The 16,921-nt window shown below is 45.5% G+C and overlaps 1 protein-coding gene across 1 annotated transcript in view; it reads left to right on the forward strand.

Moving 5' to 3' along the window:
- The window catches only part of LOC115475076 (fibroin heavy chain-like), a 223,143-nt gene that overhangs the window by 52,456 nt on the left and 153,766 nt on the right, over positions 1 to 16,921 (forward strand). Inside the window, exon 8 of the mRNA XM_030210816.1 lies at positions 663 to 695. Coding sequence (XP_030066676.1) covers positions 663 to 695 — 33 coding nt within the window. The remainder of the gene's footprint in view (positions 1 to 662; positions 696 to 16,921) is intronic.

Below are 16,921 nucleotides of genomic sequence, written 5' to 3' on the forward strand. Positions count from 1 at the left end.
AAATTCAACATTAATCTTGACTCCTAGCCCTACCTCTTAACCATAAGGATGGCCCCTAAACTGAACCCTAATCCTTAAGCCTTTTTTCTATCTTAATCTCTAATCTTCTTTGGAAAGATATGAAATTGATATTCTGTCAGTCCACTGTGCCTGTCTCATCACAGTCACATTTTTGTCTAATCTGCTCTTAAAACTTTCAATGATAGAGATTTATTTAGCCACCTTTTTATGTAACTCATTCTAGAGAACGACTGCTTTTCACAATTAGAAAAATCTTCCTATCTCCCCAGCTACTGTACAATTCAAGCCTGCTATTTCATGTTCTTTTCTTAGTAGCTGTGGAAAAAGGGAAATCATTTTCCCCACTGTAAGTCCTTTAAATGGTTGGATATATTTATTTAATCACCCTTCAGTCTTCTCATTTGTAATCTAAATTATTCCAACTCCTTCACCTTATAGATCATATAATCTTGTTTTCTAGTTATCTTTGTGGTGCTCCTCTGGACTGTGTAAAAAATTCCAGGCCCTTCTGAAAGTCCAGAACTGAACATATTATTCCACTGGAGGCCTTACCAATGTTAAATAGAATCGGAGAATTAACTAGTTCACTGTTTCTACTGTATTGATAGGACTGTCTTTTACTAGTTGTCTTTCTTTTCTAGGGGGATACCCCAGTGCGTTGGCTGATATGACCGGTAAGGCATTGTTTGCTTTATTATATGAGTTTATAATGATTTAATAAATTGAATTTAAGAACATCAAATATCAAGGACAATTCTATAACCGGACACCTGCATTTATTAATGTACTAGCACTTATGCACATCAGTGTACACTTACCCGTGAAAGTGCCAGCAGGATGCCTAAAATCTATTCTGTAATGGCATGTATAAGTGGCATTATGGGTAAATGCAAGGGAGCATACACTTGGGCACACAATAGGTGGAACATGGGTGGGGCTCCCATCTAGTCACTTAACTTTCCAATCACACATTTATATGACCACACTTATGCCAGGTCTATGGCTGGTATAAGTGAGCATCCAGTTGTTGTACGTCACGGTAGAAAATGCAACAATTTAGGGAACCAATGTGAGAAGTATCCCACTGGGGTATCAATAAGGGTTACAAAATTGGATGCTTGCTTTTACGTTCCAAGAGAACAAAAATTGAATATGTCCATTGGGCAAATACTTCAAGACTCCTGAGGAAGGCCTATTGAGCCGAAACATGGCCTGTTTCAAGTCGTTATGCTTCCTTGAAGATATTTATTAAAAGACTTTAGTGCACCACTGACCTGTTGTCATCTCCACTGTGATGTGTCAGCATTTGGAGTATGGAGTTTGTTCTTCTGTTTTATTTTGGTATAAGTGAGAGCACACTGATACCAGGTTATGCTAGTATTCTGTAAGGGAATCTGAGTGCCTAGATGCCATTATAGAGTAGGCTGTCACTGTGCAATATTGTGGTGCCTAAATAGAGGTATAGAATTTCCCTCATAGGGAGTAATTCTCAAAAGGTTGACTAAAGGTAGGTGCTGGGATGATACTTGCTAAGTGCAAACTCTATAACAGAAGTTATGCATGTAATGGCCATTATAGAAAGTATTGTTAAGTCCACAGTTACCCACCTAACTTTAAGCGCATGAGCATTCAGTAGTTGATAGTGATAAATGGGTAGAATGCAGCTAGGGTGAAGGTTTTAGTGTCTTGCAGACCACCATCCTCCCTCATGCCATCACTCAGGTGGGATAAAGCACTGTCAGAGTTTTGCAAATCTCTCCTTTAACAGTTACAAATCACTTTTTTTCTTGAATACTGTTGTAATTAAATATAATGTAAGTACAAGAAATATTTTGTTTCCTTTATTTTTTTCCAGTTTTTCATAGAAAGATAGAAACATAGAAAAACATAGGCAGATAATGACCATATGGCCTATCCGGTCTGCCCATCCATGCCATCTACTCTCCTTATCACTCCCTTAGAGAGTCTATGTACTTGTCCCAAATTCCCTTGAATTGAGATACTCTTTTCATCTCCACCACTTCCACTGGGAGGCTATTCCAAGAATTCACCACCTTTTCCGTGAAAAAGTATTTCCTCAGGTTACTTCTGAGTCTATCCCCTTTCACCTCATCCTATGTCCCCTCATTCCAGAGCTTTCTTTCAATTGAAAGAGACTTCCTGTGCATTTATGCTACGTAGTTATTTAAATGTCTCTAGAATATTTCCTCTCTCCCGCCTTTCTTCCAAAGTATACATGTTGAGATTTTTAAGTCTGTCCCCTTATGCTTTATGACAAAGACCAGTGACCATTTTAGCTGCCACCTTCCAGAGTGACTCCATCCTTTTTATATCTTTTTGAAGGTACAGTCTCCAGAATTGAGGTCCCACCAGATTCTTATACAGAGGCATCATCACCTCTGTTTTCCTACTGGCCATTCTTCTCCCTATGTACTCAAGCATCCTTCTAGCTTTCACTGTCACCTTTTCTACCTGTTTGACCACCTTAAGATCATCACATATGATCACATCCAATTCCTGCTCCACTTTCATGCACAAAAATTCTTCACCCCCTAAACGGTACCATTCCCTCTGGTTTTTGCAGCATAAATGCATTACCATGCACTTTTTAGCTGCCAAATTACAGACCTTTCCTCTAGCTTTGCTAAGTCCTTCCTCACGTTATTCACACCATCAGGAGTGTCTATCTTATTATAGATTTTGGTATCATCTGCAAAGAGGCAAACCTTTTCAGACAGCCCTTCAGCAAGATCGCTTACAAAAATGTTAAGACCCGGTCCAAGAACCAAACATTGTGATGAAGTCTATCTTTGTTTTGTACTACTTATTTATTATGTATGTATTTTATGTAAGCCACTTAGGTGTAACCGAGTTAAAACATTTTAAATAAACATACATCCTTTTTTCCTCAGAATGAATTCCATTTACCACTACCCTCTATTACCTTCCACTCAATCAGGTCCCAACCCAGTCAGTCACTTTAGGGCCCATACTGAGGGCACTCAGTTTATTTCTTAATTGTCTATGTGTAACCGTGTCAGAAGAGTAAAATCTACTCTTAGCTGTGCTCCATAGACTTTTCATTGGCATTTTTTATTATTTATTTTTTATTCTTTGTTTTATTTTCACACATAGATCTATATATGTACATGTAAAATAACATTCCCTGAATAATATGTTTTATGACATTTACATTATAGCAGCATGGTGCTTTCTTTGATATATGTCTCAGATTTTATATCTCATATATGTTCTCTTTTTAATGGACATTTTAGTTATGTATTTATGTATTATTTTTGTTTATAAAATCCTGGTATAGGTCATCCCATTGTTTTAATATATGTTTCTTTTCTTCATGTATTTATCATTTATTTATTATTCTTGTTTATAGACTCCTGATGTAGGCCATTAGGGTGAAACACAACGTTGTGTCGAGTCACTTTTAATGTGAAACTTGTGTTACATTTGTACCCCGCGCTTTCCCACTCATGGCAGGCTCAATGCGGCTTACATATTATATACAGGTACTTATTTGTACCTGGGGCAATGGAGTGGGAATCGAACTCAGTTCCTCAGTACCAGCGTCCACCACCCTAACCACTAGGCCACTCCTCCACTTTACATTTTAAAATCTAAATACACCACATCTAGTGCTCTCCCTTGCAGGGCCAGCTTAACCTATGGACCAGGTGAGGCTCTGGCCCAGGGCACTGGAGATAAAGGGCGCCAAATGCCTGAGCTTGTGATGTCACTGGCCCTATAGGTTAAGCTGGACCAGAGCTTATCTGGTGGCATTGCATGTGCAGGGCATAAAGAAAACCCCTTCCTCTTTCTGCCTCAGGCCACCTTCCCCCATTTACCTTTAAAGGCAGTTTCCCCCTCCTAACCACAGACAGTGTTTCACCTAATGCTAACTGCATCAGCCACAGCACAGAGGGAAGAGGCCAGGGCTGATGTGGATAGCGTTAGGTGAAATGCTGTCAGTATTCAGGAGGGGGAAACTGCCTTTAAAGGTAGGCCGGGGGTGGGAGGAAGGCCTGAAGGAAAGGTGCCAATGGGAGGGCACCAAACTAAAAGGTGGCTCAGGGCACCACAGTCCCTTGAACCAGCCCTGCTCCCTTGATCCAGCTCTCTGGTCACCTAGTCAAAGAAATTAATCAGATTTGTCTGACAAGATCTGCCTCTAGTGAAACTATGTTGTTGCAGGTCCTGTAATCCATTGGATTCCAAAAACTTCACTATTCTCTGTTTTAAAAGCATCTCCATTCATTTACTTACCACAGAAGTCAGACTTATCAGCCTGTAATTCCCAGCCTCTTCCTTACTTCCACTTTGTGGAGAGGCACCACATCTGCTCTTCTTCAGTCCTCTGGGACCACTCCCAACTCTAAAGAAGCATTGAAAAGACCAGCCAGTGGAGCCACTAAAATTTCTCTATGTTCCTTCAGTACCCTCAGATATATGCCATTCGAACTCATCACTTTGTCCACCATTAGTTTAGCCGGCTCCATACAAACAACGTCCTCTGAAAATCATTCAGGGACTACTGCCCCTAAATTCCTGTTTGTGTTTGTCTTCAGTCCTGCTCCCAGCCAGCCCTTCTGTGAAGACAGAACAGAATTATTTGTTAAGTAATTCTGCCTTATCTTTATCAACTTCTACATATTCTTCCCCTTCACCTTTGAGCCTTACAATGCCACTTTTGCACTTCCTCCTATCACTAATCTATCTAAAAAAATATCTTGTCCCCCATTTTACCATATTGGCTTTTTTATCCTTCCATTTGCTTCTTTGCTTTCCTGACTACTCTACCAACTTCTCTTAGGGCTTCTTTTACAAAGCTGTGCTAGCGATTCCTGCTTGGCAAATGAGAGGAAGCCCATTCAATTCCTATGGACTTCCTCTCATTTGCTATTCAGGAATCGCTAGCACAGCTTTGTAAAAGAGAGGCCCTTAGTTTTTCCAGATATTGTCACCTGTCTTCCTCTTTCTGCGATATCTTGTAGTTTATAAAGAGTAACCTCTTTTTCCTTACCTTTTCAGCTACTACTTTTGAGAACCAAAGTGTCCTCCTTTTCTTCTTACTTTTATTTACTTTCCCTACAAAAAGGTTTGTTGCCCTTACAATAGCTCCTTTCAGTTTTGCCCACTGCTTTCCAACTTCCTCCAGATGTTCCCATCCAGACAATTCCTTGAGCTAATACCCCATCTGAACAAAGTTAGTTTTTTTGAAGTTTAGAACCTTCATTTTTGAATGAACCCTTTCCACACCTATCTTAATATTAAACCACACCATCTGATGATCATTGGTTGCCAGATGGTCACCTACTATAACATCAAAAACACTCTCCCCGTTAGTAAGAAGTCCAGTATGGCCCCGTCCCACATGGGTTCCATTACCAACTGCTGGAATAGTTCCCCGTGTAGAGAATCTAGGATCTCCCTACTTCTAAAAGACCCCACAATAGGGATATCCCAATCAACATTTGGCATATCAAAATCACCTATTAGTAGTACTTCACCTTTCACAGCTTCAGTTAAATCTCTGTCCATTTCTTCTGTCTGTGAAGGAGGCCTGTATATCACACCAATGTAAATACATTTGCCATTCCCTCTTTCCAAATTACCCACAGTGCCTCTTCCTTATCCTCTAGGTCCTGAAATTGTGTAGTTTTAACATTATCTTTAACATATAATGCCACTCCCCTCCCTTTCTTCCTACCTTGTTGTAACACTAGGGGGCGCTGTGCTTATGACAACACAAAAGCCACCAGACACAATATGCGGTATATCGCTTTTATTGGTGATACATATGTGAACACATACACCAAGATACTTACAGCACCCGCAATTCAGTCAGCATCTGGGAAGACCACCAGGGAAGCACTAGCTCTTCCTCAGAGATTGCAGGGAAATACCCTTCACTGAACAAGGCGTCCCTACGTTCAGGCAAGCTTCTAAAGAAGGTCCGTGCTCCCCCCTCTTTTATAGTGTGAAACAAAGGTGCCTTTCCCAGACTTGCACAAGCTGGCATCCCTTAAACAACCAGCCTGTTTCCCATAACAGAGAATAACTCCCCCAGACCTGCACAGGTTGAAGGTGCCTTTCCCAGAGGTGCTGGCATCCCTTAAACAACTAGCCTGTTTCCCATAACAGAGAATATCAACACATAATTACAGCCAAAACATTCCACTCATTCCATCCCCAGCTGACCTTCAATCCCATGTATTACATTCCACCCCTTGATATTCTCTGCTTATGAGGAGACAGAAGTATACATAGTATTATGGACCACCGTAGGTCGTTTCCAAATTTTACAAGTCAAAATACAATTCCAAATCACTAGCAGGATGCTAACTAATAGTACTACAAGTAAAGGATGAGTGATCCATTTTAGGAAAGCATCTGCACTAGGAGAATGTCCCAATAATGGATCCCACCATTATGATGTAATTTACTTTGAATATTTTCTGCCACTATACGAACAGTGTGATTGTCAAATTGAGCATCTACTTGCATGACTCTTAAGGTATGATTCACACCCTGAATATACTCATTAATAAGAGAGGATATATGCAACATGTGGGTCAACTTACTATAATTTACAGCTAAAATTGGCTCCGTAAAGAAGGTATAATTGTACTGTATGAAAGCAGAATTAAATAAATCCGGATATAATACATACTTTTGTCCTTTCCACCAAAATACTGATATGCTAGTAAAACAGGAACTGACTCCTGACAGATCGGTCAGGAAGGTATTATTTGACAAAGTTGTGAAATAAGCAGTGGAAATACATAATGTCCGCGGACTAATTTCTACAAAGAACTCATAGTTGGCAGGGAAAACAGTAAATGTGCATTCCCCAAAACGTGGGGATAAGCAAGGTTCAAATTGTGGTGGCTGGAAAGGACAAATCATGCGATTTCCCTGCTCATTACACATATCCAATTTATATGTCTCATTATATACAGTTATATACTCCCCATTCATATGCGGGGCCCAAAAGGTTACGATACCAGAAACATTCACTAATACTGGAGATTTATAATACTTACATACTATATGAGTATGGAAAATCTTATATGAAGATAAAACCCCTGTACAGAATCGATCAGTACAGACTGTACTCTCTGAATGTGGGAACAACCACTCATCAACCAGAATATATCCAGCGAAAAGGGTCTGCAACTGGGTATTGTCACTTCGATACCAGTCGACACCTCGAGGGGTTGCCCCCTCCTTGCTCCGCTCCGGGAACCACCTCCGCACCACAAGTATTCCTCCTAGTTGTTATTCAAACACAGATCATGCTTCCTCTGCTAGGTTCACTCTAGCCAGCCGTGAGTCCATTAAGTTCAGGACCGGCTGGCCACTCCAAAAGAATACGGCTCTTTGTGTATCCCCAAGAAACAGTTCCGTCCTCCAGGACTTCCCCCCCTTCCTGGTGACCCGCCCGGGTTCTGCAGGTCCGGAGTTCTTTTCCTCCGGTTGAGGCCGTCATCTACTTTTGAGCAGACCAAGCATTCACAGTTTTAGGCCAGCAACCGAGCCTATCTGCTCCTTGGCTTCTCTCCAGCCAGGCTATCAAGCAAAAATGCCTCCATACTGATCCTGTTCCTGGCACAGGCACCTTCAGTTCATTTCTCTACCCACTACAGAGTTCTAAAACAAAGTTCAGCTTTCAAGTTCAAATGCTCTCCAGTTCCCAACTTTATCACTGCTGTATGAATTCCCCTAGGTTTAGCAATTTCTTCTCAGCTAAACCTAGAGACCCACCTCCCTCATTTGTCAGCCCTCACTCCTGACAACCTCCCGCTCAGGTCTAGAACTCATACAGTGTGTTTTTCCAGGACTTACGTTCCTTCAGTCCCCTTTTGCCACGAGCAAAAGCTGAGGTATCCATCTCCTCTTGCCCCCCCCCCCCTCTTCTCCCACTTGCCAGTCCATATGCTCGGTCCCTCCCTCCCCCAGCAGGTGTTCCTCATTCCCTTCCTCAGACCTCATTTCCCAATCAGCCTCCTCCCCCTGGCTTCTCTGCGAAGGAAAGTCCTCCCCCTCCTGTTTCCTCCTCAACTCAAGCTCCTGGGACTTGTAGTTTCCCCTCTCCCCCCTCCCTCGGCCCTGCTCAGCCTTCTGGGATCGGTAGTTTCTGTAGTCCCCCTCTTTCCCCTTTTCCTCCCTACATGGAAGAAGGGCACCTTTTCTCCCCTGCCGCTTCTGCTTATCAACCCATTCATCACATACCCCCCCCCCCTTAAGTGATTGCTAGCCCGCTTCTTCCCCCTTCCTTCTTCTTCCGGGCTAGCAATCCTACTCAAAACATCCACATGTGGTAGCAACTTCCCTGCTCTATGTTCAATATGATATTGGAAGGGTTGCAATGCCAGATACCACCTCGTCAGCCTAGCATTGCTATCCTTCATCTGCGCTAACCACTTTAAAGGGGCATGGTCAGTAAACAACTTGAATGGCCGTCCCTCCAGATAAAACTGACATTTCTGTATGGCCCACCTTACTGCCAGACATTCTCTCTCAATGGTTGCATACTTCGTTTCATGAGGGAGCAGCTTTCTGCTCAAATACAACACCGGGTGTTCCTCCTCCCCGTAAACCTGTGATAGCACTGCCCCCAACCCGGTGCCCGAAGCATCCGTGTGCAGGACAAATTCCCTGTCAAAATCTAAGGCCTTAAGTACTGGTTCCTCACACAGTGCTTGCCGAAGAGCCACAAATGCCCCCTGCTCTACTTCCCCCCACCTTAACCGATTGGGCTTATCTTTTTTTAACATTCCGGTCAAAGGAGCGGCCAAAGTAGCAAAGTGAGGAATGAACCTTCGATAATACCCCACTAGCCCCAAAAACCCCCTCATTAGTTTCTTGGACTCCGGGCGTGGAAACAGTTGAATACTTTCGACCTTACCCTGTAATGGCCTTATCTGCCCATTCCCCACCCTATAGCCCAAATATTTCACCTCCCTCTGAGCAAAATAACATTTCTGGGGGTTGAGAGTCAGCCCTGCGTCCCGGAAAGCCTTCAGGACCTTCCCCACCTGATACAGATGTGACTTCCAGTCCTGGCTATGAATGATGACATCATCTAGATAGGCTGCAGCATAAGCCTGATGCGGTCTCAACACCTGATCTAACAGGCGTTGACAGGATGCCGCAGCGGAATTCAAGCCAAATGGCATCCGTTTGAACTGAAACAGGCCGAGAGGCGTACAAAATGCTGTTTTCGGCCTGGCTTCAGCAGAGAGCGGAATCTGCCAATAGCCTTTTGTCAAGTCCAGAGTTGACAAAAACCGGGCTGTCCCTAGCCTATCCAGCAATTCCTCTATCCTCGGCATCGGATACGCATCCGGAACAGAGAGGGCATTAACTTGGCGGAAATCAATACAAAAACGCCATGTTCCGTCAGACTTGGGCACTAGCACGACCGGGCTTGCCCAGGGGCTGTGTGATTCCTCAATCACCCCCAACTTCAACATTTCGCTAACTTGTCTATTCACCTCCTGTTGCTTTAGGGGTGACAGCCTATGTGGCCTCTGCCTTACCACCTTCCCTTCCCCAGTACGTATATCATGCATAATCAGACGCGTTTCCCCTGGGAAAGGGGTCAGCACATCCTCAAATTCCCCCAAAAGAGCCTTTATTTGCTCCCTTTTGGTGCCCGTCTAACGCCCCTCCCACCTGCAACTCCCCCTGGGCATCCATCTCGGATATCTGGGGACCCAGATCCTCCTCTGCTAAGTCCTCTGCCGTGGCCCAACATACCTCTCTGGCATGCCACGGTTTTATCAAATTGATATGATAAGTCTGCTTTCTTCCCTGCTCATTCCTCACCTCATAAGTGACTGGCCCCAACCGCCTGATTACCGTCATAGGTCCTCTCCAATTACCACTAAATTTGTGCGGATTATCCGAGACCATAATCAGCACTTTATCCCCTATTCCCACCTCCCTTTCCTGGGCTTTTTTATCATATGAAGCTTTCTGATATTGCTGCGCGGCCTGCAATTTGTCTCTAGAGTAAACCCCCAACCGCCTCAACCACCCCTTTAAATCATGCAGGTAAGATACTACTGTGTTATCCTCTAGCTCTGGGGGTACCCAACGCTCCTTCACTATATCTAAGACTCCCCTTGGGGCTCGACCAAAGAACAACTCGAATGGGGACACCCCTAGGGAGGCCTGAACGCACTCCCTCGTTACATACAGAACAAACGGCAGTAATTGATCCCATTTATCTAAGTTAGAGCCCAATCCCTTCCTGAGCAGGGTCTTCAGGGTCTTATTAAATCTTTCTACCAGTCCATTGGTCTGAGGATGATATGCAGCAGTACAAATGTGGACAATACCGAAGGCCTCCCATACCTGGGCCAGTGCCCGCGATCTAAAATTGGACCCCCTATCCATGAGCACCTCCCGAGGAAACCCGACTTCGCAGAAAATGTGAATCAGTTCTGCAGCAATGACTTTAGCAGAAATGCTACGTAAAGGAATTGCCCAAGGGAACCGAGTGGCCATATCCATAATCACTAAAATATAAGAGAACCCCCGTGTAGATTTTTGAATAGGTCCAATTATATCCATCGCAATCCGCCCCAGAGGAGTCCCTATTCGGGGCAATGGATGTAAAGGGACCCTCCCTGGACCCTGTTCGGATACCTTCTGACATAAAGGACAAGACTCACAATATTTTTCAACCTCTTTATATATACCCGGCCAATAAAAGCGTCTTAACAACTGGGAGACAGTATTCTGGGCTCCTTTATGCCCCCCCAGAGGGTGATCGTGAGCCAACCGTAACAGTAGGTTCCGAAACCCCCGCGGCACTACTAACTGCCTGCGTACGTCCCCCATCCCCTCTCCCGCAGGTTCGCGGAAAAGAAGTCCCTTGTCTACCACAAAACCTGGGCCCTGAGCCCCTCTGCCCCCATCCCTTACTCGCTCCCAGGCATACTGCAGAGTGGGATCTGCCCGCTGCTCCCTCTCAAAAGAAGGGAACTGCTCCCTTACCTCCCCGGCCTCCTCAGGGAAATCAGTCTCCTGTTCCAGTTCTTTCATAGATAGAGCTCTCTGACGCTGAACGGTCTTCTTATGCCCCCCGGTACCTCTGGTTTTCCCCGGGTCACCCAATACCTCCATCTGAAAAGGAAATATATGGGATAAAGACTGCTCCTGCCCCGTCTCCCCCCTCCGCTGGGACCGGGTAACCACTAAACCTTCTCTCTCTCTTAAATACTCCGAAAATGGGGGCCAATCCCTTCCCAAAATAAGGGCTTGCGGCAACTTAGGCAGAACCGCTGCCCAGACCCAATGCGCTCCCAAAGGACCTACTATCCTAACATGCCGCAGCGGGTATCTACTAGCAGCCCCATGCACACATTGTATCGTGACCTCCTGTCCCCTCCTCCCCACTCTTCCCGCTCCCTTCACCATGATCTGTTCCCACAAGGACTGGGCCAGCATTGTTTGATCCGCTCCTGAGTCCAACAGTCCTTCCACCTCCACCCCCATCACTTCGACCTGTTGGCAGAACTCATGCCCGCCACCCCTCCTCCCGCCGGCCACCAATTGCAATTTAACCACACAGTCCCTCCTCACATGGCCCTTCCTCCCACAACGATAACACATTCTCTCGTCCACCTTACTTCCCTCCCAACCCCTCGGGGCCTTTACTTCAGGTACCTTACTCAGCTTAGGACTACCCAAACCCCCCCCCTGCTGGGCCACCTTGCGAGCACAAAGCTGTGACTCTAGGAAGCAATCCATACTCTGAATTGCCTCCTCAAGGGTTCCACAGCCCCTTTTAATTAAATCTACTTGAAGACCCCTGGGCAAGGACTCCAAGAACTGTTCCAGAACTAGCTCTTCCATTATTTGCTGCATTGACCGTTGTTCTGGCTCTAACCATTTCCCCGCCAAATCTCTTAATTTCTGAGCCAGCACCCTTGGAGTTTCCCCTTCCACCCACTTGAATTCCCGAAACCTCCTCCTGTATGCATGTTTGCTTAGTCCAAACCTGTCCAAAATAGCTGCTTTCAGCCTTGAGTAATCTGTTATATGTCCAGTAGGTAGGGCCCGAAAAGCAGCTAAAGCCTCCCCAGACAGCGCAGGAGCTAGCCTTATGGTCCATTGCTCCTGCGGCCACCCCGCGGCCACCGCCACCCTCTCAAAAGCCCCCAGATAATCTTCAATATTATCAGCATCAGTCAACTTTCCCCACGGAAGCCAGTTCACCCCCGCATGCCCTACCAGTCCAGCTGGCCCTTCGCCCCGAAAAGTTGCACCACTCTCGCCAGGCCCCGGCACTCTTCCTCCGGTTCGCAGGAATTCCTGAAACAGGTCCAAAAGTGGTTGCTGCTGAGCTCTGGAAGCCGCCAACGACTCCTCCATAAGTTTATGTGCCATCTCTTGTTGTTTTTGGAATTGGTGCGTCATAAAGGCAAACATCTCCTTCGGATCCATCCTGACCACCTGGACCTTCCCCCTGCAAGAAAATGAGAGAAAAAACACCAAGTGTAGTCTTTTCACAATACTCTAAGTTTTCACTCCACCCCCTCCCAGCTCCCGATATGCTCACCAGAAGCTGGAGGTTGGTCAGCTTTCGGGTTTAAGCTCCCCAGCTCTCGGGCGTGAATCCCGGTGCAGCCTCCGCATCCGCTTTCAGCTCACTGGAACCTGGGCTCGATCGATCCCACCACTGCCACCACTTGTCACTTCGATACCAGTCGACACCTCGAGGGGTTGCCCCCTCCTTGCTCCGCTCCGGGAACCACCTCCGCACCGCAAGTATTCCTCCTAGTTGTTATTCAAACACAGATCATGCTTCCTCTGCTAGGTTCACTCTAGCCAGCCGTGAGTCCATTAAGTTCAGGACCGGCTGGCCACTCCAAAAGAATACGGCTCTTTGTGTATCCCCAAGAAACAGTTCCGTCCTCCAGGACTTCCCCCCCTTCCTGGTGACCCGCCCGGGTTCTGCAGGTCCGGAGTTCTTTTCCTCCGGTTGAGGCCGTCATCTACTTTTGAGCAGACCAAGCATTCACAGTTTTAGGCCAGCAACCGAGCCTATCTGCTCCTTGGCTTCTCTCCAGCCAGGCTATCAAGCAAAAATGCCTCCATACTGATCCTGTTCCTGGCACAGGCACCTTCAGTTCATTTCTCTACCCACTACAGAGCTCTAAAACAAAGTTCAGCTTTCAAGTTCAAATGCTCTCCAGTTCCCAACTTTATCACTGCTGTATGAATTCCCCTAGGTTTAGCAATTTCTTCTCAGCTAAACCTAGAGACCCACCTCCCTCATTTGTCAGCCCTCACTCCTGACAACCTCCCGCTCAGGTCTAGAACTCATACAGTGTGTTTTTCCAGGACTTACGTTCATAAGTACATAAGTACATAAGTAGTGCCATACTGGGAAAGACCAAAGGTCCATCTAGCCCAGCATCCTGTCACCGACAGTGGCCAATCCAGGTCAAGGGCACCTGGCACGCTCCCCAAACGTAAAAACATTCCAGACAAGTTATACCTAAAAATGCGGAATTTTTCCAAGTCCATTTAATAGCGGTCTATGGACTTGTCCTTTAGGAATCTATCTAACCCCTTTTTAAACTCCGTCAAGCTAACCGCCCGTACCACGTTCTCCGGCACGAGCAAAAGCTGAGGTATCCATCTCCTCTTGCCCCCCCCCCCCTCTTCTCCCACTTGCCAGTCCATATGCTCGGTCCCTCCCTCCCCCAGCAGGTGTTCCTCATTCCCTTCCTCAAGACCTCATTTCCCAATCAGCCTCCTCCCCTTGGCTTCTCTGCGAAGGAAAGTCCTCCCCCTCCTGTTTCCTCCTCAACTCAAGCTCCTGGGACTTGTAGTTTCCCCTCTCCCCCCTCCCTCGGCCCTGCTCAGCCTTCTGGGATCGGTAGTTTCTGTAGTCCCCCTCTTTCCCCTTTTCCTCCCTACATGGAAGAAGGGCACCTTTTCTCCCCTGCCGTTTCTGCTTATCAACCCATTCCTCACAGTATGCATCCCCAATTGTAGAGCCATCTGGACTCTGTCCCGCTGATGCAAAGCGTACAACGTCTGTAATGAACACCAAGTATAATTCAATGCTTTTGTCAAAGTAGTGTCAGTATAATTTTCAAACTTAAAAGTTTGGGCTAATAAATTATTAATGTCTGCTATCGCAGGCACCATTAATTGTCCTGTTCCTGGAATGGCAGGTAACCAATTGGCTAAAATATTCAGTTCAGTATGCAAGTCCTTACCTAGATAGTGTAGTTTACTAAACAAAGTATCTGTATCTACAGTATTCAGAATTCCCAGTCCAGTTCCCGCACCACCCAAAATAGTATCATACCATGCTCGCCGTACCCTAGTACAACGAGGCAAGTGTGGAAATGTAACATTGTAAGTTAATACTGTCTTTCTATACTGCATAGACATGTTTTTGCATGTAGTGGGAATGCGTGACAGTGGAGCAGGATTAGTCATATTACTAACAGCAAGCAACACATGCAAGAAGTCCATCCAGGGTGTAAAACGGTTTGCAATTGGTGTAGCATTAGTGAAAATCCATTCAGCAGTTCGATTCAAAGTAATATTTACTATAGAGCTGTTACAAGTTTGGAGGAACTGCATTTTGCGTGTCCGATTCCATAGTCTCCATATCTGGTCCTGGAATCCCATAGGCTGGATGCACATAACCCAGGACGTAGCATTATGGATAGTCACATTCACAAAACTGGATGAAACAACTACAAAGCGCTGTTCAGTTTTATGAAACACAGCTTGGGAAGCAGTTACGTTCAATACCGGACATTCAGTATGACATGTATAATTATCTTGCTGTAAGGTCGAGTTATTTTTGTTGCTCCACCAATAGTGGACACGCGAGGTCACTCCCAGCACCCGCTCGCCGGGAGTACGGGCATCGAGTTCCCAACCCAAACAGAGAAACAGTATGCCCTGAAACAAAAAGAGATAGAGAAACACATATAAATCCTATTCCCTTAAATAACAATGATCAGCAGGAACATTCATCCAACTCTGTTGTCCTGGCTGAACTACTGTAACAGTATTGTCCTCCCCTCGGGCTATAATTTCAGCAGGTTGAGGAGGACCTGGGTGTGCAGGGTCCTGATGCCATACTCGACCACCCACACCCCTCCCAGTAGACCCAAACCCCTGTGTACCTCGCTCAGTGACTCCCACAAAATCAGAAATTTGAGTAAAAGAGGAGGAATTGACAGGAATTATCAACAATTGTGCTATCCTATCCCCAGCCTGCACCATTACATCCTCCTCAGTGTGAATCATCCGAAGGACTATGACCTCCCCCTGATAATCCCTGTCAATGACACCTCCCACAGGAAGTAAGCCACGAAGAGCCCAACTGGAACGGGCCACAATCTGAGCATAATGGCCAGCTGGGAGAGATAAAGCAAACCCGGCTGGAAATTTTGTCACCACTCGGGACGCACAAAGAGTGTCAAAGAGGGCTACAAGATCAAAACCAGCAGCGTCAATCATATGACGGAGCGGTATAACAGCTTTCGGATGTAAGAGCTTAACTCCCAGGGTGACATGTGTACTGGGCAAGACTTGAAGATGGGGAGTCAACATACGCATCAATGGTGTTTCACTCTCCCCTATTGGACGATTATTGAGGATAGTAACTGCTGGGTACAAATATTTGCGCCATTGCGCAAGAGTATGAGTAGGAGTTAATTTCCGGATCTGTGTTTTCAACAGACCATTCATACGTTCCACAAGACCAGCAGCTTGTGGATAATAGGGAATATGGAAAACTCATTCAATGTTAAATTGGGCGCAAAAGGCAGTAACAGGATGATTTTTAAAATGAGAGCCATTATCACTTTGAATTTGCAGTGGAACGCCATAATGTCTACATATGGATTCCAAAAGAACAATAGTCTGCTGAGCTGTAGCTCTATGACAAGGGTGGACTAGCAAAAATCCGGAATAAGTATCCACGGCAACACAGACATATTGACATCTCTGCGAAATTGGTAAAGGGCCAATATAATCTAGTTGCAAAATTTGGCCAGGTAACTTACCTCGAGCAAGTGTACCTTTGACTGGGTGTGGTATAGGGCATTTAGTCAAATGTTGACAAACAGGACAGTGAGCAATAACATTTTTAATGGTAGAAAGAGACAATGCTAACCCACGCTGCCGCGCCCAGTGATAGGTGGCTTGCTCTCCGAGATGTCCACATTTTTGATGTGCCCAGCTTGCAATACCGGTCTCTTCTTCACCCCGATGAATAGTAGAATCATCTGTTCCAGTGATGACATTCGTGTGAATAGTAGCTAAGGAATCTGCTGTCTGATTAAAAATATGATCAGAGGTTATAGGGGAAACATGTGCATCAACATGATAGACATAGGCAGAAGTAGATTGCAGAAATTCACTAATTTCTTGCCATAACTGTGATCCCCCAAACCAGTTTAGTATGAATATACCAATCATTCTGTTTCCATGTAGGTAACCAGGTTGTTAATCCATTTGCCACAGCCCATGAATCAGTATATATGTATGCCTCTGGCGCATTTTGTTTAAGTACCAGATAGACTGCATATAATTCAGCATATTGACTACTCCCATCTGGGCCCGTGCTCTGCAATATCTGTTGTGTATGAGGATTGTAGGCCACACTTTTCCATGCCCGCTTACCATCAGTATACTTGGCTGTACCATCAGTAAACCAGGCATACTGACGTTGGTCAATAGTTAATTGGTCGTAAGGTACTCCCCATTTAGCAACACGATGGGTGGCACTACCACTACCACCCCCAGACACTAATACTTCCTCCCCCTCACCTACGGGAATCTGAGCAATTTGTTCATGTAATTGCGAGACCCCATTGGGACCACTTTTAGT

This window comes from Microcaecilia unicolor, chromosome 7 (genome assembly GCF_901765095.1).
Source record: "Microcaecilia unicolor chromosome 7, aMicUni1.1, whole genome shotgun sequence".
NCBI classification, from domain to species: domain Eukaryota; kingdom Metazoa; phylum Chordata; class Amphibia; order Gymnophiona; family Siphonopidae; genus Microcaecilia; species Microcaecilia unicolor.